The 21,906-nt window shown below is 40.9% G+C and overlaps 1 protein-coding gene and 1 long non-coding RNA gene across 8 annotated transcripts in view; both read right to left on the bottom strand.

Moving 5' to 3' along the window:
* The window catches only part of LOC127469018 (uncharacterized), a 288,437-nt gene that overhangs the window by 27,318 nt on the left and 239,213 nt on the right, over nt 1–21,906 (bottom strand). The gene's annotated exons all lie outside the window — the stretch shown is intronic.
* PLPPR1 (phospholipid phosphatase related 1) overlaps nt 1–21,906 on the bottom strand; it is a 128,406-nt gene that overhangs the window by 23,982 nt on the left and 82,518 nt on the right. For 5 of the 6 annotated variants that reach the window (XM_051782826.1, XM_051782827.1, XM_051782824.1 and 2 more), the window contains exon 3: nt 6,814–7,002. In XM_051782826.1, coding sequence (XP_051638786.1) covers nt 6,814–7,002 — 189 coding nt within the window. Of the gene's footprint in view, nt 1–6,813; nt 7,003–17,735; nt 18,684–21,906 lie in introns of those variants that run through there. The other variant, XM_051782830.1, reaches the window with a different exon arrangement.

Here is a 21,906-nt window from a genome sequence, read left to right as displayed (position 1 = left end):
GTTACAACTAAGAGGAGGCTGCAGATGAGTGGCGTCCTGGAGCAGCCCTCCTGCAGGAACTGTGCAGTGGGGTAAGGGTTGGGGGCAAACTTGAAGAGTTATATTCAACTTAATGAGTAATAACTGATTGTGCTGACAGCCAAGGATGGGTCCAGCTTTAACCCTTTTGCTCTTTTTACTAGTTTTTCTTATTCAAGACATTGGCATTGTAACTCAATTCTACTACTCTAGCAAAGCTGAGGACTGCATCACTGCTTCACTCCCCTGCCATGCTTTGGCATACTTTTCCTCCAGGAGCCAACACTGGGGTTGTGTGAAAGTTGCCACAGTTTTCATTTCAGCTGCAATTCCACACGGAGAAAGGAGGAGGCGCATGGAAGAGATGCGGGAGGCATCGTTGTGCCCATAGCTGGGGACTGCCTGAAGTCTGCCTTTCTCCCTATGAAAGTTACATCCTGCTGCTGCTTTCCATGAAAAAGTACAGCTGATGTAATTTCTCATCACAGCAAGACAATGGAGTTCCCACATTAGGGAGAATTATGTGAAGTGCAGACGTGATCTCTCTTTTCTATGCATTTAGTTAACATTATTCTGATTTTTGCAAGTTTTTAAATCCTTCAGCTTGTCTACTCTAACAGCATCCTTGTGACACTGTCAGTCATTCTTAATACCACTTTCTACATGGAAACCCCATGCAGGGACATGCTGTAACACACAAAAATCTCTGCAGCAAACAAAACTGAACTTAGGTCTTGGGACATCATCACTCTCCATTCTGGGCAGGTCTCAGTAACCTGTGTGACATTTCCTGAATCCTCTACAAGGATGTGTGTGGCTGCATTTTTAATGTCACAAATAGAATGAATGAAATTAATCACTCTGCAGCATTCAAATAGCAGCCAAGGGGAGGAGCAGATCTGAGGAAGGCACTGGCTGTGAGAAAAGCTACATACTGAGTGCTCAAAAACAGAGAATAGCAGCAGATGAGGGTTGTGGGGCTCTCGACCCAATCAGCCAGTTTCAGAATGATTCCACACACTCTCCCTGGGAAAAGCAGGCCTCTTTACCGAAAGGTGACCTTTGCAAAGTGCTCCAGTGGGTGTTTCATCAAGCACTAGCCTGTAGTGGGCCAAAAGCAGTTCTGCCCTTTTGCATCACAGCGTCTCCAAGGTCTGCATCAGCACAGCTGCAGTCGGGAGAGAGATGCTCTTCTGGCTCTACATGGGAGCTCATGTCTCCATTGATCTGTCATTAGTTAAATGGCTAAATATTTTCACAAGCCACATAGAAGGCACAGAATCACACAGGGGTTTAGCTGGTCCCTCAGTCCAACCCTTCTCAAAGCAGGGCCAGCACAACTCCAGCCTGCAGTGGTCACCGTTACAAATGCCTTCAAGGATGGAGAACCCACACCTTCTGCTTCAGCGTCTGCCTACCCTCATTGGGTAGGCAAAAATTTTCCTAATTTTTAATCAGTTTTTGGGTTTTGCAGCTGGTGTCCACTGCAGGGTTGCCTCTTGTGATCTGAACAGTCTGTCTCCCTCTTCTTCACAGTCCCCACTAAGAACATGACTCACACTAAATTTCACTTACTGCTGTGAATTCCTTAATTCCTCAAATCTCCTTCACATTTAGCCTTAGGCCCTGAGGAATATTGGTCTGCCATCCTACCTGCTATCTACAGGACCCAGTACTGACACTGTGAAGATGAAATTCCATGGACAAATCAAGGTGGCGAACACTTAGCAACATTTGCATTGAGAAGAGGTACTTCAGAAAGCAATGGGTGGCTGCGAACTGCCTCAACAGCCTCTCCAGGACACAGTATTCCTGCTGTGATCCACAGACATTGCCCTGACCAAGCCTGCCTCGGTGAGCACAGGTTTTCCTGATAGCATCACTATTGATAGAGGGATAGTTAAGAGCTTCCTCAGACACTCTCTTGTCTTTGCCATCACCCTCTCAACAGGTCTTCTCTAGCCCCCAGGAATCAATGCTGTATTTTACAGAACTATACAAGGAAATGAAGCAGTATCTTCAGGTGAATGTTGCAATGCCAGCTCACCCTTCATCTTCTAAGGAGACAACTGGTTCAATCTGCATTCAATTACTTATCTCATTCTGGTTTTGAGTGGGTAGTTGTTGTTGAATGAAAACAATAACAAAGTACAGTTACAAGTTATTTTGCAGAACAAGGAAATTGGTTTTTTTTGGTTTTTTTGTTTGTTTTGGTTTTTTTGGTTTTTTGTTTTTGTTTTTTAATTTCATGTCAAAAGGGTTGAAATCCACAATTTATATTCTAGCCTGCTCAAAACCCAAACCTGTCTTCTTATTCTCAAAAAAATTAATTTGCTGTGGTAAAATTGTCTACAAGAATTACACTGAAGTTCTAATGAAGAGATTTCCCACAGCTCTACACTGTTCTTCACAAACTGGTGTGTGGCCAGGACAACTACAAGCTGCCAGAGACACTGTCATTAGAAATGCCTGAAAGTGTTACACCAAACTAATAAATATACCAACAAGGTGTATTTATTATTTCTCCAGAATGGTGTGCAAATGCCAGGATATGAACGCAGGGTATTGGGCACACCTTCGCATTACTCTTTTGTAGCCCAGCTTGTCATTCACCACCTCATGACCTGAGCCCTGGCAAGCCTCAAAAAGAGGGAGCCAAGTCACCACTGGCAGAGGACACAGCCTGCTGTGCCAGCACAGGGGTGAAGCGTGGTGGGCAGCAGGTTATGTGTAGCACAGCAGGCTGTGCCTTCTGAAAGCACCACCACCAGCAGAACCTAAGATTCCTGCCTGAAAGAGCTTGGAAGAAGCTGCTGTAACAGTGCTCTGAGCTGTGTCAGACACTCTTGGTTTTCCTGGCATCTGCTGCAGAGCAGCCACAGGGGAATCAGCCAAGACAGGCAGCAATTCCCTGGCTTTCCTTACAGAAATAAATCACTGTAGTAACATGGCTATAGTAAACCAAAGCCAAGGAATCAAGACAGAATAGGAAAACCACCTAGAAGAATGATATTTTCAAAGCTTTAAAAGTATGTGCAGATCGTAGAAAGGGAAGTTTGAACAATTTCCTCCTGCTTCAGATCACCACTGTAATTCAGCTTCTAATTAATAATCAGACTGGTTCAGTTTGACTGATGCCAGCACTATCTGAAACCAAATAATCCTTTGCACAAATTAATAGCACTGGTCAGTTAATGATTACATGTAGGCTGCCGCTTCCAACCAAAGGAAAGAAACTGAAGATTGCATGAAAACAGAAGTGGCACTTACTATTCCACTTTCAGGGAACAAAGAACAGTGCCCTGGCAGCTTCCTGCTGCTGTTCAGTGTTCATTTCAGTGAGATGGTTCTGTTTCCAAGCTTCTCTGCTTCTCTTGGGTGGGCAGACAAATCACACTGGACAGAACACAGTAGGCACAGTGCTGAACTCTGTAAGGATTGTTTAGTACCAACTGGGGAATTGGCTGCTTTACAGCAACCTCTTAGCAGGGAAAACTAGTCTTGAGGGACACTAATGAATGTGGTAGAGCCATCCCAGATTATTTTTAGGGCAGTGTTTCAAAAACAATGAATAAAACTGCACAAAACCAGGCCAGTCTCATTTACTTTGCCACTAGAAGTGCAAGGAAATGCACATATTGTGGTACCAACCTACAGCAGCACTTCTGAAAAGTGCTGTCAGAAATAAAACACATGCAATCGTTTTCCTCATGCACACTGTCACAGCCAAATGACAGAGACACAGAGATATTCCATTAAGTTTACAAAGATGTTCCCTTTTGGCTTGTAAGCATTATTACACCTCCTAGCTATGCTGAAAATCATGGCTTGAGTCCTCCCTAGAGCTGTGCACACAGGACTGCACTTAAACACTGCTTGTGCCTCAGATGAGGGAGCTTGTACAGACTACTAGGATATCTCTCCAGTTTTAGCTGGTACCATGAGCTAGTACCTCCTTGCTGCTGGTTCCACTCATTTCAGTAAACTGTTGGAATTATGAGATGTCAGGACAGTGGTAACGTGAAGGTAACTCAGAGAGATCAGGTTTGCTACTGCAAATCCTTCCAGCCAAACCAACTGGCTTGCCATCAGAAAATAAAGCAAAAAGTGTTGTGCAGAGGAGAAACAAGTAATTTTAAGGAGGAACTGGCATTGCCTTTGACTTAAATCATGTCCTCATGGTGGAGCTGCAGAATGTAGGGAGTGAAGCTACAACTTAATCCACAGTAAATGTACACAAGGCTCCCTCCCATGAAGCGCAGCTGTGTGGGTTCTTTTGTTTGTGTGGAGTTTTTTTGGAAGTTTTTTCTGAGAGAGTGTAATTCTCACAGTGTAAGTAGAAATGGCTGCATTTGCTCCTTTCACTGAAGTCCCTGGGAGACTAAACTGGACCAAACATCTCTCCCCAGATTGTGGGCAGCCTAAATGACAGGCAGCACCCATCTGGGTATAGAAGGACAGCTGAGGATACTCACACTCTGAATGGACTAACCAGCAGGGTAATAAAAGAACAGAGTTTAGGGAGAATCTGAGCTCACCTTCTGTCTCATTTATAAGCTTTTTATTAATGATCATTGCCAAAACTCAGTCTGCAGAGTCAGCTACAAGCTGAAGCAGAGGTCTGAAATCATCCTGCAAGGAGAGCAATGTCTCTCAGAAGAAGATGGGAATGAGGAATAAAGTGAAGTTACTTCTATTAAAACATTGTCATAAGCACCAGTCAGGAGGACAGAAAAATATCCCTCTGACGTGCTCTGGTTGAAGATTAGCCCAAAAGTAATAAGACATTAAATAATTACACTATGTATTAATAATACAATTATAGAAATAATGCAAAAAATTGAATAATGTATTAATACATATTACATTAAAAATGGAAATAAAAAATGTTTTCCCAGGAAAGTTTGATCTGCTGTCTCCTTGAGGTTGTACGCAGAGATCACCACGAAGCACAGTGCCGAGAGCCGTGTGCTGACCCTGACCATGTCCTCTCTAGCTGAAGCAGTACCAGTGCAACAGCACAGCACAACCCAAGAAGCAGAGCTTACCAGCCTATACCCAGCATTGGATCCAACCATCCAGGGTGATAACTACACTTATGGACCCAGGATAGCGTTTCTGGACAGTGCATTTTATGAGACAGTTCACACAGTCCATCTCCACACAGCACTAAGCTGAAAGTCTCTTCAGCACCCAAAAAGTTAATTTGATGTTCACTACATTTTTTGTGTTTAATATGGGCTATGGAAACTACAAAAACAGTACTCTTGATAGAATCATAGAACTGTTTAGGTTGGAAAAGGTCTTCAAGACCATCAAGTCCAACTGTTAACCCAGTACTGCCAAGTCAAGACTCCAACTCAGCTTTTCATAAAGAAGAGTAATTAGGAAAAACTTCTTGAGTCACTAAAAAGAAATAAAATGCTGATCCAGCAGAGCAAAACCGTAAGGGCTGGCATGAAACTTGGCCAGAGAAAGGATTTAAACAGAAGATCCAAATAAAGAACAACACTCATTACCCAATGCCAGTTAATCAAGGGACAAACTAATATCATTGTTACAGAATGAAGGTGTGATAGTGACACACCATCTACCCTTACAGAAAATGCCTGTGAAAGCTAAGTCCCTAAACAATGGCACTATGTTTATGGGGGAGTTGGAGAAATGTGGTATTTATTTTTTTCATTTGCAAATCATTTATCACTGCAGCCCAAAGTAAAATCAAAGTAAAAAATGAGGATTTTCATAAACTCTTGATGTAATCCATTTCAAAACTCCTACTTGCTTTCAGAAAGTGTCCTGTACCAAAAACTATAGGCTCTTCTGTAGATCCCTTTCACGCTTCTTACCACAGTATGTGAAAAGAATACAGTTTCATGCACTAAAATTACTACAGAACAAAACTTAAAATGGACTGTGGTGAAGCACTCACCATTCACAAGCAAATATGCCATGTACAGCTTCAATCAACTTTTGAAGGGGATGAAAAGCAAAATAATATCAGGAAGAAATACTAAAAGGAAAGAAATAAAAGGAAAGAAATAAAACAAAGTCCATAAAGATAGAGTCTGATAGGAATTTATGAGTGTCGTTACAAATGCAGCAAAAAAAATTGGTGAAATTTGCAACCTGCACAGAAAATGGAAGAGGGCCAAAGTTCTGCTAACCACTTGACTGCAATAATCTGTTTGGAATTGTATGTACTCAGCTAATTGAGTATTTTCATCTGCACAGAACGGCTACATTACAGTTTACTGGTTGGGCAGTAAAGAAAACCCGGTAAAAAAAACAGTTTAGTGGATGTGACTGCTAAAAATAGAGAGATTATAAATAAAAAGGAAATAGCATTAATGTATTTAGCATCTTTCTGCTCATCCAAGCCTTTTAAAGCCCTTCAACAGTCCTTTTAATATAGCAGGAAATAATCCTGGATATACTGCATGTCTGACCCGGGTTTTACTTCAGCTTTATGTTTTCTTATTTCCAGTAATACGTAAACTTTGCATTAGAGCCTCTCTGGAGCCCTGGCAATTCACAACTAAGCACTGAAGTGAGCAAGCTATTGTACAAGGCTTAACAAGCTCTACCCCTCACTCTTGCATTGTGATTAGCTCAGAATAATTACTTCTGGAGATAACTGATGAAGATCATATTAGGCTGAGGCAAAACAGAGATCTGGCTAAGTGTTAACTAATTACAGCTGAATAGAGAGGACAGGGGGCAAAGATATCATAGGACTATTGCTATTATTTATGAAAGGGTTCATAGAGAATTCAAATAATTCCTTATACTCACAATAGCTGTCGGAGTTGAAGCCAGCACACAGTACAGCACAAGAGGTGAAATGAAGCTCTCATCTTCTGTCCCAGGGTAGGGTTTCATCAAACTGCCATCCTGACAAAAGAAACCTTGGATATGCACCTGAAAAGTGTCGGTGTACTCAAAGTAGTAGGCGAGCAGAACAGTCCCAGCCATGATGACAAGCTGAAAATAAAGCATAATCACAGAGAGGCGTTAGTTGCTTTTTGAACAGATGCAGCTGTGCCTCTGAGCTACTCCAGTCCTGTGGACCATCCTCCCTTCACTGTCACTCTGACAGCCCCCACCATAATGGGGTGTGAGTGTGTGTGTGCGCTTCTGTGCCTTTGCTTTGCAACATCTGTTACATAAACCTTTTTGGCATACGACAGTAATGAACGTCTCAGATAGGAGCAGGTCTGTGCAGAGGGACAGGGGCTGTGACAGCCACTTCATCAAAGGGCATGTGAGTGTCAACAGTAGCGACGATCGATGGCAGTGCCAGGATGAGGGGCAGGGACCAGCAGCAGTGACAGCTAAAACCTGTGCACAGTGGTAAAGGATTATTACAAAGGAAAAAGGAAGCTAAAGCCAAAATGCTTCCCTCCTGCAACTGCAAGCCCATGCTGGGGAATGTGCACTTTCTGCTAATCCAGAAGAGCCCTCTGTGTCCCAGTAGAAAACTTGCCTCCTGCCACTCACCCTTCCTTAGAGCTGCTTCTTATGAGTAAAGCTTTAGAAGTCTACTCAGAAGTCCTGACCCTCCAACCAACCAGTGGGGGCTCCTGTACATTGCCTGGCTTCCCCACTCCAGCACAGCCGCTTTTGAAAAAAATGGCTTGAGTCTGAAATTTCATTTTTAGATATAAACTGCAGGGAGCAGTTCTGGTCTCTGTTTTCACAGTTTATGCTGGCTAAAAGGGTTAGTTGGAACCTCCACTATCCACTTTTTTTGGTATATCTCCACAGTTACTGCGCATGTCAGTGTCTGCATCGGCTTCCAGGACTGTTTCAACAACACAGCTCAGAACAATCTCATCGAAGTTGTCACTGACCTCACCTCCTGAAAGTAAGCATATTTACTAATTTTTGTTCCCTCTTTGCCAGACTGCAAAGGAAATCTCACATCACAGTCCTCATCAATGACAGAAACAGCAATATTGATTTATAACTGTTTGTTTAGAGGTAATGGTTCTAAACTAAAAGAGGATCAATTCAGATTAGATATAAGGATGATGTATTTTACAGTGAGGGTGGTAAAACACTGGTACAAGTTGCCCAGGGAGGTGATGGACACTTCATCCCTGCAAGTGTACAAGTCCAGGCTGTACAGGGCCTTGAGCAGCCTGGTCTACTGAAAGATGCGTTCCTTCTCATTGCAGGAGGGATAGACTAGATGGCCCCTAAAGGTTCCCTCCAAACCAAACAATTCTATGAATCTATGATTCTAAATTATGACAAACACAGGATCTGATTCAGAATCCTCTTTATGAACACTAGTGCCTTCTGCCACTATTACAAGAGTTGTTACATATACAAGTTATCTTGCCACACCACGGAAAATAATGAAGAAAGTGAAATAACCAATGCCAAAGTGGCCTGGTTTTGGTATTTTCCCTTCAGGATTTCTGCATCAAAACTGTCCTGCTGTGAGATTATTGCAAGACTTTTGAAAACTAATTTTGGCAATTCCAGTGCAAATATACACTTGAAGCTATCCATGCATTCCTCTGGCCTGACCTTGCACACATGCTCTGACACACAGCCAGATATTAATGCCATTGTATATTTGAATGAGAGTTGGACTAAAATTAGAAAAAATCCCACAAAATGAGAGAAGTCACAGATGAAAGTAGAGGATCACAGAATCCTCAACAGTGGTTGAGGTTGGAAGGGACCTCTGGAGGTCAGTTAGACCACCCTCCTCTGCTGAACCAGAGACACTTTCAGTTGGCTGCCCAGACGGCTTTTGAACATCTCCACAGAAGCAGTCTTCACAACCTCCCTTAGCCACTTGTAAAACAGACTTAAGAAGGTCACAATAAAGCCCTAGTTCAGAAATTCCACACCCTCTCCCATTTTTTTACCTTTAAAATGAATAATCTCATTTTGTAGCCATATTATTTTCAAGACCTTAAAGCAAGATGTTGCTATTTGTGTATTCCCCAGAGACCCCTACAGCACCCTGGATGAGTCCATGAGATTCCCTATAAACAACCACAGCCCTATAACTAAGGACTCAGAACTTAATTTAGACCTGAATTTAACTCCTTGAGCAGCTGCAGTTTTCCTGATCAACCTTGGGCAACTCAGTTTGATTAACATCAGAGGAAGGCAATGACAGTATCACTGCCTGACATGCCCAGATTAACACACTGGAGATTACATGATTCTTGGATATATAGGTATTTAAACTCAGTTTTAGCACCTCAGATTCCCTGGGCTGTCTGAAGCAATTTGAGCCACCCTTCCTGGCCCAAACACACTCCCAGACATACTTTAGGTTGTCAGCCCCAGCCAGCAAACAGAGGGGAGAGAACAGGAGAGGGGACAATACACAGTAGTTTTTTCCCCCTCTTACTGGGAAAGGGAGAAAAGCAGGTTACTGAACTTATAACCTTCTTTGGGTGTCTGTCGGGGTTTACAGCAGGTCTGTTGGAAGGAAGACAGGACTAATTTAGTAAAATGCCTAGTTCCAAGATATCTTATTTGACAAAGGCAGTTTTTGCCAGAGAAAAAAAGGAAAAATGGGCCATTTTAGCTTGAGAATTCCACCTTTGTGGGGAGAGAGATGAGATCTAAAGAGATAATACAAGGAATTGCCTAGCAACAGACAGCCTTTAAAGTTTAAACTGCTGCTTAGTAATTGAACAGAAGACATCAAAACCTTTTCTACTTTTATAACAACAAACAAGAAACAAACCATGTGAACTTCTCTGATAACCTTAATTTTTCTGTTCTCTTTTCAGTAGGACATATACCGGAAAGACTGAAAAGTAGAAATTGTTCCTTAGTCAATTTTTTAATGCAAATTTTTGCTGAAAACCAGAAAACATTCTGAAAAAACTCGAGTGCCTTCAGAACTGTGAGGTATTCTGAGAAAGGAAACAAAAGGGTATAAATGCTCTTTCACCCAAAGATATTTTGCTGAAACAGCTCCAATAACAAACTCTAAAATAGAACACAACTGACTATTAGTTACATCCTTGCATGATTTAAGTTTAATATATTTGGGGATTCAAAAGACAAATTCTGCCTTGCTCAGATTCTGTGAAATACAAATATGCGTAATTTTGAAAGTATCTAAACTGTCTTAAACTGCATCTGTTCCAGTCTCTGTGCTAAGCAGCAGAGGTGTGTCCCTGTTATCAAGTGACAAGCTTAGACCAGAACTGTTGCTACTTTGCCAGGAAGCATCCCTGATCCCCTGGCATGTTCCTATAAGCAAGACCCTGGTTTGGGACAACCTGAGTTCATTTAAATCGCTTTATTTAAAATGGCTTTATTTAAATCACTAAAGTTGTTAAATTCTTAAATGCATCTTCATAAATTAAAGTATTATAACTATTTTGTTCAAGTAGTATGTTTAGAGTTTCCAAGCATTCCTATTTTTCATTACTTAATACATACAAATATTGTCCAAATATTGTGTTATCCTAGAAAAGTATACAATATCAGCAAAAATTCAGAATTAGTTGCTTATAAATCCTAGCTGATCATGTCTTTTCAGAAGCTGGGTGAGACTGCTTGAGTTTGAAAGGATGTGACTGTTCTCCAGTTTCATTTTTTACATCCAGAGAGGAAGAAATCTGCCCTATGAATTACTGTGAATCCTCATATCAGAAGAGTAGAAGTTTCAATTTCAAAAATACTGTTCAAATCCCAAGCTGTGTGTGACTTGATAACAGAAAAGTAAAAGATATAAAACTATATTTAATCCAATCATGCAAATAAAACCCTTATCAAAATCAGTAATTCCATCCTCTGAAGGATTTCCATATGCTGGGATTTTGAACAGCCAGTTGTTTCTTCATAATGAAAACTGACACTTATCAACCTGCTCTCAATTAATACCTTGCTACTTGCCTTTATCAAAGTTACAGTGGCCTTCCTGAAATTCAGTGTGTTTTGCTTTACAATAAAATTGTTCTGCAGTACAACCTGATAAAATGCTGCTCAAAATGATCAAAGCAGAAGAAAAGACAGAGTTAAAACTAAATGTGATTGTTCTAACCAAGGTTATTTGAGAAGCAGGATTGAAGAATGCTCCAGAAAAAATTCAAAGAACCAAGCCATGGAACCTATCTCCAACAGACAGAATTACACTGCACAGAATCATCACTAAGCCTTCAGCTTCAAAGAAGAACTGCGAAATTACCCATGATAACCACTTAAAACTGAACTATTAATAACAAATTTGCAAGTTTTTTATTAAAGGTAAAGAACAACTAGAAGAAGCAGATGAGTCCAGAGTTAACTACATCCCAGACATCAGAGACAACGTGGGCTGACTTCTCACAGGGGACACTGAATTTCAAACTGTATTAGCAGACTGTAATACTGACTTATCTATTCATTTTTGTAGGTGCAGACTTGATATGGTTTGAAGCTGGCTCCCTGCCAAGTCTCCAAATCTTACCACAAGAAGTCATGTCCCCCCCCAAACCTCAGGGAGAAGAGGGAGAAAAACAACCAAGAAAAACCGAAACGAGAGAGACAGCTAAAGTGTCGCTTTGGCCATCTCAACAGCGACAGGTGTCATATGGAAAAAAACTGCTTTTCAAAAATGTTGGGTTTTGACACAGGAGGAATACGTCACTTATCCCAAATGTGGACTCTAGATGTCAGCTGAACAATTAACTCTCTCCCATTGCCAAATGCTGCCTCAGTGCTGCATGAAACCCCCTCCTGCATGTCCTGGTTGATCAAGGGAAGCTAGTCAATGTAATTTTTTTGGATTTCATTAAAGCTTTCGATACTATCTCTCACAGGATCCTTCTGGACAAACTGTCCAGCCCACAGCTGGAAAAACACATCATGTGATGGGGGACCAATTGGCTCATGGGTTGAGCACAAAAGGTAACAGTGAATGAGGCAACATCAGACTGTCGACCTGTCACTAGCAGGGTTCCACAGGGCTCCACCAGTGCTCTTCAACCTCATCATAAGTTACTTCGACATGTTCAGAACTGGAAGGGACACTGAGCAAGTTTGCAGATGACACAAAACTGGGAGGAGCTGTTGACTCCCTCCAAGGCAGAGAGGCCCTGCAGAGAGACTTTGACAAATCAGAGGGCTGGGCAATCACCGACCATATCAAGTTCAACAAAGGAAAGTGCTGAATTATGCACCTGGGATGGGGCAGCCCTGGATATATGGACAGACTGGGGAATGAGAGGCTGGAAAGCAGTGCCAGAAAAGGACCCGAGGGTCCTGGTCGATGGCAAATTGGCCATGAGTCAGCAGTGCCCTGGTAGCCAGGAGGGCCAACTGTGTCCTGGGGGCATCAGGAAAAGCATCACCAGGCAGGCAAGGGAGGGGATTGTCCCACTCTGCTCTGACCTGAAGTGGCCTCACCTGAAATATTGTGGCAGTTTTGGGCACCACAATATAAGAAAGATATTAAGCCATTAAGTCCAAAGGAGGGCAATGAAGATGGTGAAGTGTGTTGAGGGGAAGCTGTATGAGGAGTGTCTGAGGGCACTTGGTTTGTTCAGCTGGAGAAAAGGAGACTGAGGAGAGAACTCACTGCAGTTACAGCTTCCTTGTGAGAGGAAGAGGAGGGGCAAGCACTGATCTCTTCTCCGTGGTGACCAATGACAGGAACCGAGGGAATGGCCTGAAGCTGTGTCAAGGAGCTTAGGTTGGAGCTTAGAGAAAAGTTCTTCACCCAGAGGGTGGTTGTGTGCTGAAACAAGTTCTCCAGGGCACTGGTCACAGCACCAAGGCTGACAGAGCTCAAGAAGTGTTTGCATGATACACTCAGGCACAGGGTGTGACTCTTTGGGATGGTCCTGTGCAGGGCCAGGAGCTGGACTCAATGACTCTAGTGGGTCCCTTTCAACTCAGCATATTCTGTGATTCTGTGATTCTAAAATACAGCTCTAGACCAACATAAATCAACGTTGACCTGAACATTACAGATCACACAATCACAGAATTGTTTGGGCTGAAAGGGACCTTAAAGCTCATCTCATTCTAATCCCTTGCCATGGGCAGGGATACCTTCCACTAGACCAGGTTGCTCAAAGCCTCATCCAACCAGGCCTTGAGATATATCAATAATGAATCCAATCCTGTTAACACTTCAGTTTCTGTGTTTTGTTCTTTTGAGAAAGAAAACAAGCATACAAAATCTGCAAAAAGAGATCTGAATTGTGAACACATCATATCCTGTAGGTGATGTCTCCACCATCTCATGGAAACAGCAACAGCAGATATTGGAAATTACACCTCCAGCTCAACAGATCCTACCACAGTCACACAGTGACAAGGGATGATGTGAGGTACAGCTGTTACCACTAATGTGAGCAAAATTCATGCTGCTCATACAGTCAGTGAAGACCTGACCACATCTGTGTGGCATTTTCCTGTGCCTCATCTTGAGGCACTGCTCCAAGCAGCTTCCCAGAAAAAGGCAACCAGAAACCTGGAGAACTTACTTTCTTCTTCCTTTTCTTTTTCCTTTTCTCTTTCTGTTCTACTAGGCGACTATTTCAAATCTACTTACTGCAATATGACTGAGGTAACTGGCTGTTTGTGCAGGGGAAATTCTAATAGCAACTGATGCACAGTGGTAATTTGTGACTGAGGCACAGAAGGCAAGAAGGTCCAAGTGCAAGAAGGCATCAAACTGGCTGGAAGCAGTGTCAAGAGACAGAAAGATTCCCTGCAAGGAAGGAAACTTTCCCTGAGTGCTGAGATAAAGAACAGCTGCAATGTTGCCTTGTAGACGTCTTGGAATTTGAGTGCTCTGGGACGGAAGCTCAGTGGCCACCTCTGTGCAGCAGAGACAGGCTGGGGCTGGACCCACAGCCAGGCAGAAGTGACCCAGGCAGCTGCTCTTGGGATGGGTGCTACTGCAAATGTACACAAATGATATGTACATCCCGATGCATCTTTGCAGACTCCTTGTAGAATTATGGCAGTAGGACTCTGCCCAATGTATTTTTCATTATTTTTTTCTTTATATACAAGCACAAATGTGTTTAATTTCCCTTGATGGGTACCTTAAAAATTCCCCAAAATTTATTTCAATTTACTCGTCACAGATGCCTTATAAATTTCAGTCCCCTAACTTTTTTGATTTCTAAAATTAGGACCCAAAATGACAAATGTGGAAATTCCTGAATTTCGTAGCCATAGTCCATTAATAGCAGATAGCAACTTTGTCTTTTCTTCCTATTTTCAGGTTTACATCCATTGAAGGGAGCAGTGAAGAAGAGCAGGTTGGCTGACTTAAGAGAAAGGCTGCACAGTTACATAATTCAGAAAACACAACACATTTTAATGCTGACATTTTACAGGTTTTATTTATTAAAACCTTATAAACTCATTTCCTTGAGTTTACTTGGAAAAAATTAAAAATGCTCAATAATTCACTTTAGAAAAGCAGCCAATGAATAGAAGTGTTTAAGGTGCTTAATGGCCTCGATTACCACAGTATTTAACCATGTCATAATCCTCAATATTTATCACCACTACTCCATTGTAAGATAAGAAAATGCTCTTATCACCATTTTACAGAGAGGGGACAAAAGCCGAGGAGATAAAATGACTGCCCTTAGGTCACAGCAGAGCCTGTGGCAGAGCCAAGATTTACCTTTCTTCTGGACCAGATTTTTTTGGTTTAGTCAATAATCTGCACATGAAAAAGCTCAATGGTATACATGCTTAGGTCCCAATTCTGCAGAAGCTCATTCATGATAGTATTAAGAAAACACAGCCCCATTTAAAAGCTCGTGCATGAATTTAAACCTGGACTTAAGCAACTGGGGTGTGTTTTTTCCTCAAAGTCAGCTATTTAAATGGATTAATTATATAGCACATAACATCTGTCCCTCCACACACCCTCAAATTCTGCCCTGCTGTACAAGCCCACACTGTTTCTGTCCTTGTAGACCTTCCCATCACTGCACACTCTTGCTCCTCTTTTAAGTTGTGGGAGTTCTCTGCAGTCAAAAAATCACTTCAGTGTCCAAGAAATAGGAAGCAAGTCTTGCAATCTTCTTTGGGCAATGAGTAATTGTTTGGTGCAGAGCTAATCAGGTATCAATGTAAGATTGTGTTCTGAGACGGAAGAAGGCAAATCTTTGCAGTGAGCAGTACAGTTCAGCCCCACTAACCCTGGAGTACTGGTATACATCCAGAAATCCTCCCCTTCACCTTAATACTCTGCCAGCATAACTCAGAGACCACTGACATCCAAAATCAAAATTATGACAGTACCAGATAGTAGGACTGAAGTCCCAGAGTGTATAAACTCTCATAATTCACAGCAAAGCACTTCCCAGTTTCCTTAACAATTGGCAGGTCTTTTATTCTATATATATTTTTAATACTCTTACTCATAGAAAAGAGGCCCCTGTTTTGCAAGTAAGAAAGCAAGAGGCCAACTCCATTTGGGAAAGGGGCATAAAACTGTAAAAGACAGAGATCAATGTTAGAAGAGGGAAGACAAGGTGGGAGGCAGAATTTTTTTATCAGCCTGTACTGAAGACTCCTCAGTTATTAATATAGGAACAAGAAACAGAGGGAGAAAAGGAAGAGGCTGTGAAAATTTCTTGTGTGCCCTCCAGCAAGAAAATGTCCATGTGTCCTGTAAGACAGGCACACAGCCACTGTAAAAATTTCCTTTTGTTGTGTTTTGTAACTCATATAAATCATATTTCAAGTCCATATGAACGAATTTGAAACCACCCAAGTACTGCTGCTATTTATACAAAAATAGGTCGATTCTTTCAGCTTATCAGCCTTCCCAGACACTACTCATAATATATCTTACAATGCCTTTAATACTTATGACTGATAATTGAAAAATTATCAATTATGTTCAATTATCAGTTGTGTTCTTGCATAAAAATGACAACATAAGATACATTTTTATTCCTCCTGAAAGAAGCCAAACCAGTACTGACATGCAGATAGTCAAAGAAATACCTATTAATACCCTTGCTCACTTTGCTTCCAGAAAACTTCAGTGGGTTTCAATTAATTAACTGAAACCGCTACAATTTCATGAGCAGAGCACCACAAACCTGCACAAGTGTTTTCAACTCTTGGCACACATGCTGTAAAAGTTGGCTCACAGTTCCACACATTTTAATCATATTTCTATCCCCCCCGAATAAATGCTAGTGACCCATTTTTATGCAAAACCTGAAAAAATCTGCTATGCTTTTTTGAGGTGATGAGAGCATGACTCTTGTAACAGACACACTGGAGTATCCAATAGTCATAGCATATGTGTGTCCTGGAGTAACTCCTAAGTTACTGCTGGAAGGAATTGTTAAGGTGCGCTTTTGCTCTCTAATATCAGAAATATTTAACTGCGCATCCCAGACTGTTTTGCCCAGGTATGGGTGTAGGTCTTTCTTCGTGAAGGAAGGCAGTCCATTTTAACTTGGAGATGGGAACTCCAGTCTTGCAGCTGCAGCAGAGAGATATCAAAAGCACAGACAATTGGAAGAAATCATATTTATTGTTAAATTTCAAAACCCATTTTTACCTTTCTAAAAGCAAATCAAGCCTCTGTCCAAAAATTGCTAAGTCTCTTTACTAAAGTATCCTGATTAGGGTGAGGCCTCAGAAACTGATGCTTGTTCAGGGATCAGTAATTTTTTATAACTGTTGGCTCTACTTATTTGTGGTCAGCTGATCTCTACTTAGCGAATCAACCTTCAGCTGATACAGACTTCTTACCCCTAGGGCTTGTACCTGACATAAAGAAAGAAAACATTCCACTAGTTATGTTTTGTTTTCTTAAATAGTCAAAATTCCTTCTGATACTGGCAGAAGAACTGCAGACATCTAGAGAATGCTGGATTAGTATAATTTGACTTAATTAGTTTGACAAGCTTTTTTACAGTATGTCTCTTGGGAATTTTTCAGGACTCCTGAAATTGTCCATTCTGAAAGACCTACTACAACTTCTTAAGAATGTTGTGGAGAGGTCAAATGGTGAGGAAATGTTAAACACCCTGATATAGTTTGAAGCTGGCTCCCTGTCAAGTCTCCAAACCTTACCACAAGAAGTCATGTCCCCCCCCCAAACCTCAGGGAGAAGAGGGAGAAAAACAACCAAGAAAAACCAAAACAAGAGAGACAGCTAAAGCAATATATATATAAATATATTTACACTTATGTTACAGTTATATACAATTGAAATATATATACAATTTTACAAGGAAAAAGGAAAGGGAGGGGGGAAGGGAAAAAAAGGAACAAAACCAAAATAGAGTATATATATATATATATATATATATATATATATATATATATATATATATATATATATCCCAGTCAGTAGCCCAAGATCTAACAACTAAAAGAGTTAGCAAAGAAATATCTCACTACTCTCCTTGGGACAACGGAGAGTCGCTCCGGAACGATCGCCGGCAACCTCTGTCTCCCAAGGTCAGCAAGGCCTAACCAGGCCTCGCTCCCCAACACGGCAGACTCAACAGCAGGGAACCTGCATCTCCAAGCCGCCGGAAGGAAAGAGACCGAAGGTCTTCCCTCCTTTCTTCTTATAATCTGGCTTACGTAAAAATCGTAGGGAATACTGGGTACATCTGGGCCCTTCCTTGGTTACAAACTGGTCACCAAGGAAGGCCTAGCCCAAACTACCACACACCCCCTCAGACATGCCTGTTCTCACAAATAAAGAAGGTGGAGACCCCCATTAATTAGAAACCCACCTCATCCAGATGTTGAGGCAGCTAAAATTTCATTAGGTTTTAATGTGAGTTAGCAGAACGAACTCTTCAGGGATCAACAAAAGACTTGGTCACTTACAGTACTTTGTTAAGTATCTGTTCTGTGCCTTTTTATCACAAATTACATGATTTAAAAGGTTTCACCTTCATACTTCTTTAGCATACCCAGGTCTGTAGAAAGAGAAGTGTATCGGACAGCAAAGGTTCTTAAAACCTGTGACTGCACTGAATTCATGTTTTTAATGGGTTATAAGGATCTGGCTGACACACAATCTTTTATGTTGCCAAGAAACTGGATGCAGCAAATCATCTACTTTTTATGAAAATACTGCAAAACAACAAGAACAAAAAAAGAGACAAAGGACTGTTCATTACACATTACACTGTGTAATGAACAAACACTTCACTTGGAGAAAGAGAAGAAAAACAACCCATATTGGAATGCCACTTGATAGTAAAACAAACCCAAGTGAATAGTTTCATTCCGCTGAATAACTATTTATTTTACACTGTCAGATTAAATCTGAAATCCAATAATCTTTCTAAACTGCCATTCCTCAAATTGTTTTCTCTCCCTCACCCTATAGAACTGATTTTGCAATCTAATTCTGAAACCAGTTTTCTTATGCAACTGTGGTACACAAATGTCGTGGTCTGGTCTGACAGTAGCCTGCTACAGGACATGGCTTTGTTACAGGAGTTTTTAAGTCCAGTCAGCATGGTGGCACAAGCTGGGAAGCAGCTAGGAGACAGAGAGGGGTTATTAACACACATGGGCTTTTGAAGCTGGAGCTGTGTAGAAATCAAAGCAGCCTCGGCAGAGCTTTTTACAAGTCCATTTCAAAAAATTATGGCCTTATTTCACCATCTTAGTAATTAAGTTTGAATTAGGTATAGTTTATAAGGTGGAAGAGAACACTCAGACAAACAAAAAGGACTTCGTATCTTCCCCTAAAGCCCTTATTTCAGGACAAGATGTTTTGTGAGAGCAGCATGACCTCTAAAAATACTGACATCTGGTTAAAAACTCTTTCAGCTTCTTATTTATGTAATGGTCCTTGAAGAATGGTGAGGTGCTACACTACAGAAACTTAATGTTACCTAAGAGCTCATCCTTATAAAGAATACAGATTTCTCTAGTTCTAACTGTGCAGTTAAACCAGTACAGTTCTCTTAACGGCAACAGACATAAGGGCATAAAAATGTTTTAACCAGTACAACTTTTTCATACATGGAAAATAGAATACGTAATAGTATGAGGCACATTGATTATCAGATGCAACTCAGTACACCCTACACACTTCTCTAGCTTTCTCAGTTTAAAAAAAAAATTTCAACCTTTTCATTTGTAGACCTTTACATTTCATGAGTGTTTTTCATATAATAAATTTAAGCTTTCTTTGACAGGTTACTGTGACCCATGGATTGAACACAAGCTGAAACTGTCAGCCTGAAGGGAGGAGGGACACCCACCCCACACCATGAGCTGTATATCCTAACTGTAATAGTTTTTATGTAACCAAGGTCTATGTATAAAAACAAACCAAGTCCAAGGCATATATCTTTACATATATCTATATACTATTGTATATAGATATATAGATATATATCTTTGTATTTGTTCAGATACCCTGGTAAGGTAAGAATAATTAGAGATAGTGGGTTTCGTTTGTTGGAAGCAGTGTTTGCCAGAAGACTGATATAGGCCTGGTGGGTTTCTGACCTCCAGTTGCAGGGGTCCATTACAAGCTATAAAACTTTGCTACTTCTATTAATTAAAAAGATATTTTTCTTCCAGCATCTGTCTTTTCAAAGTCAAGAATTCTCCATATCAACAACAATAAAAAAGAAAAAAAAATAAATCTAAGCTGCATATGACCTCTGCTGGTTTTTTGGATTTTCATTACAGATGGATTTGCTTGTAATGACTCTTGTTTCTGTCTCCTCCATCAAGTCTTTCTGGATCTGTAAGAAGATGGGAGGAAGTCACATTCACATTCATGGTACTCCTGGGCAGGTGACTGGCAAGGTCAACTCCTACACATACTGCAACACTAGATGGAAACATGCTGTGCCAGGGGGAATGAGGAGCTGGAAAACACCCCACATCTTTCCAAGGGAACAATAATGACACATGCCATGAACAAACTCACTAACTCTTGGGTACCTTCCCCTCTCAGACTGCTGTCAAGGACGTTCATGCTGACAAACATGTTCTAATCTTTAGGGTGATTTCTCTGACATCACTCCTGATGTCAAGCTGAGTAGGCTTGAGAGGTGAAGAGGTGCCATATCAGATCAATATGTCACAAGGTACTGTTCTCAGAGGTACAACCTCAGAGAGTTGATAAATTCTCCTAGACCCACTGAAAGCCAGGTTGGATGGTGCTCTGAGAAACCTAGTCTAGTGGAAGGTGTCCCTGCCCATGGCGGGGGGTTGGAACATGATGATCTTTAAGGTCCCTTTCAACCCAAGCCATTCTGTGACTCTATTATTCTATAAAATATGGCACCGACTTTATCAATTAAGAAAGGTAATTGTCATCTATAGCAATTTGGCCTCCTTTTCTATCCTACCTATCCTTATTCTTATATTTACTCTTTGTGGTGGTGAAAATCCTGGGCCGTTTATTGTCTGCTCCAGCAGAACTAGGTGTGGAAGCATTTGGCATCTCATGCCCTGGATGTCCAAAGATTGCATACCTGCTTCTGACCAAATTCTGGATGAACAATTCTGTCCTATTATTTTCTGGTTGGTTTGTTTGTTTGTTTGTTTGTTTTCCCCCCTTTTCTCACTTGTGATCTGTGACCATTCCACAAGTGAGGAAAGGGGCCATTAACTTCAAGAGTATTAAAAATGGGGCAAGTGTCCTACAAGCTTCAGGTGGTCAGCCAATGCTACAGACACTTGCACAAGGCTTTATGTACCTCAGAGAGGCAGGAAGATGACTGCACAAAGGAAAGATGCAGCAGCACAGGTGATGGAAACTGGAAAAAACACAGTAGTATCTTTTGAATCACCAACAGCAAACAAAAAGCATTTCTTCCATTGCTTGAAGAGGGAGGAAAAATATAAAACCAAGTATCTCTGTAAAAATCAATACTAATTAAATCTTTTATTTAGCTAGAAAATAGATAATAAATGCAATGAAAATGTTTATCATTTAGGAATGCGGGTTAGAGACGGGCTAGTGGTGGACTTGGCAGTGGTGTGTTAATGATTACGCTCAATGGTCTTAGAGGGCTTTTCCAATCTCAGTGATTCTGTGATTCAGTTCCTTCTAGTATAACTCTGAACATCTGATCACCCTCTTGTAATTTCTCTGCTTTGGTAAGCTATATTTCATTATAATAATTTGCTTTCTTTATAAAAAGATTCCTTCTCTACTTCAAGATTTAGTTCCTACTCAGTCATGCTACATCACTTTGTCCCTTTTACTAAACAAAGAGTAGAAAGACCTTATTATATAGCAGACTTAAAAGAAACGTGATCTATATAAGAAAAACCCAGTTATGATGAGATAGATGCTAGATTTCTTTTTTTTTTTTAATTTAAAGAAAGAGGTCTAATTAAATACTGAGCTTGATTCAAAGTAGATTTTTGAAGGTTTATCAGCAGGGGGCATTAATGCAACATTACATTCCAAATGCCAAACTACCAAACAACCATGTGGAGTCTGTAATGTTTTATGTTTTTAATATATTTGGGGGTTCCTCTGTTATTTTTCACAAGATAATCTCATTTTTTAATGTAGAGCTAGAATTTCAGGTCCTCTGGTGTCGGTAACAATTTGTTTAATAATCTACTGTGGGCTTCATCCTGACTTTTAAAAGAAGTCTTTGTCCCTGGTTTTTGTGGTTTAAAACAGGAGAGAATGATTTTAAGACCAGTAAATGTGCAGCCAGCAATTTCAAATAGGATTATCATGAGCAGGAAGAATAGATGGGTTCATCCCTCTTGGTGAGTATTTGTTCACAAACATCAGCTGCTTCTTGACAGCAGATCATGGACCCAACTTCCCTATGTTTGCACTCTGACAGTAGCTGCTTACCTGAAGAAGAGAGCTGCTCCCAGGAGGCAATTTTAAATAGCACCATTTTCCCCTCAGAGCATGTATTTCATTCTCAACTGACTCTGAAGTAAAAGCAACCA

This window comes from Manacus candei, unplaced genomic scaffold (genome assembly GCF_025592945.1).
Source record: "Manacus candei isolate 608988 ecotype Guabito, Panama unplaced genomic scaffold, ASM2559294v1 h1tg000016l, whole genome shotgun sequence".
Classification (NCBI taxonomy): Eukaryota; Metazoa; Chordata; class Aves; order Passeriformes; family Pipridae; genus Manacus; species Manacus candei.
This window is presented reverse-complemented; position numbering and strand designations above follow the sequence as displayed.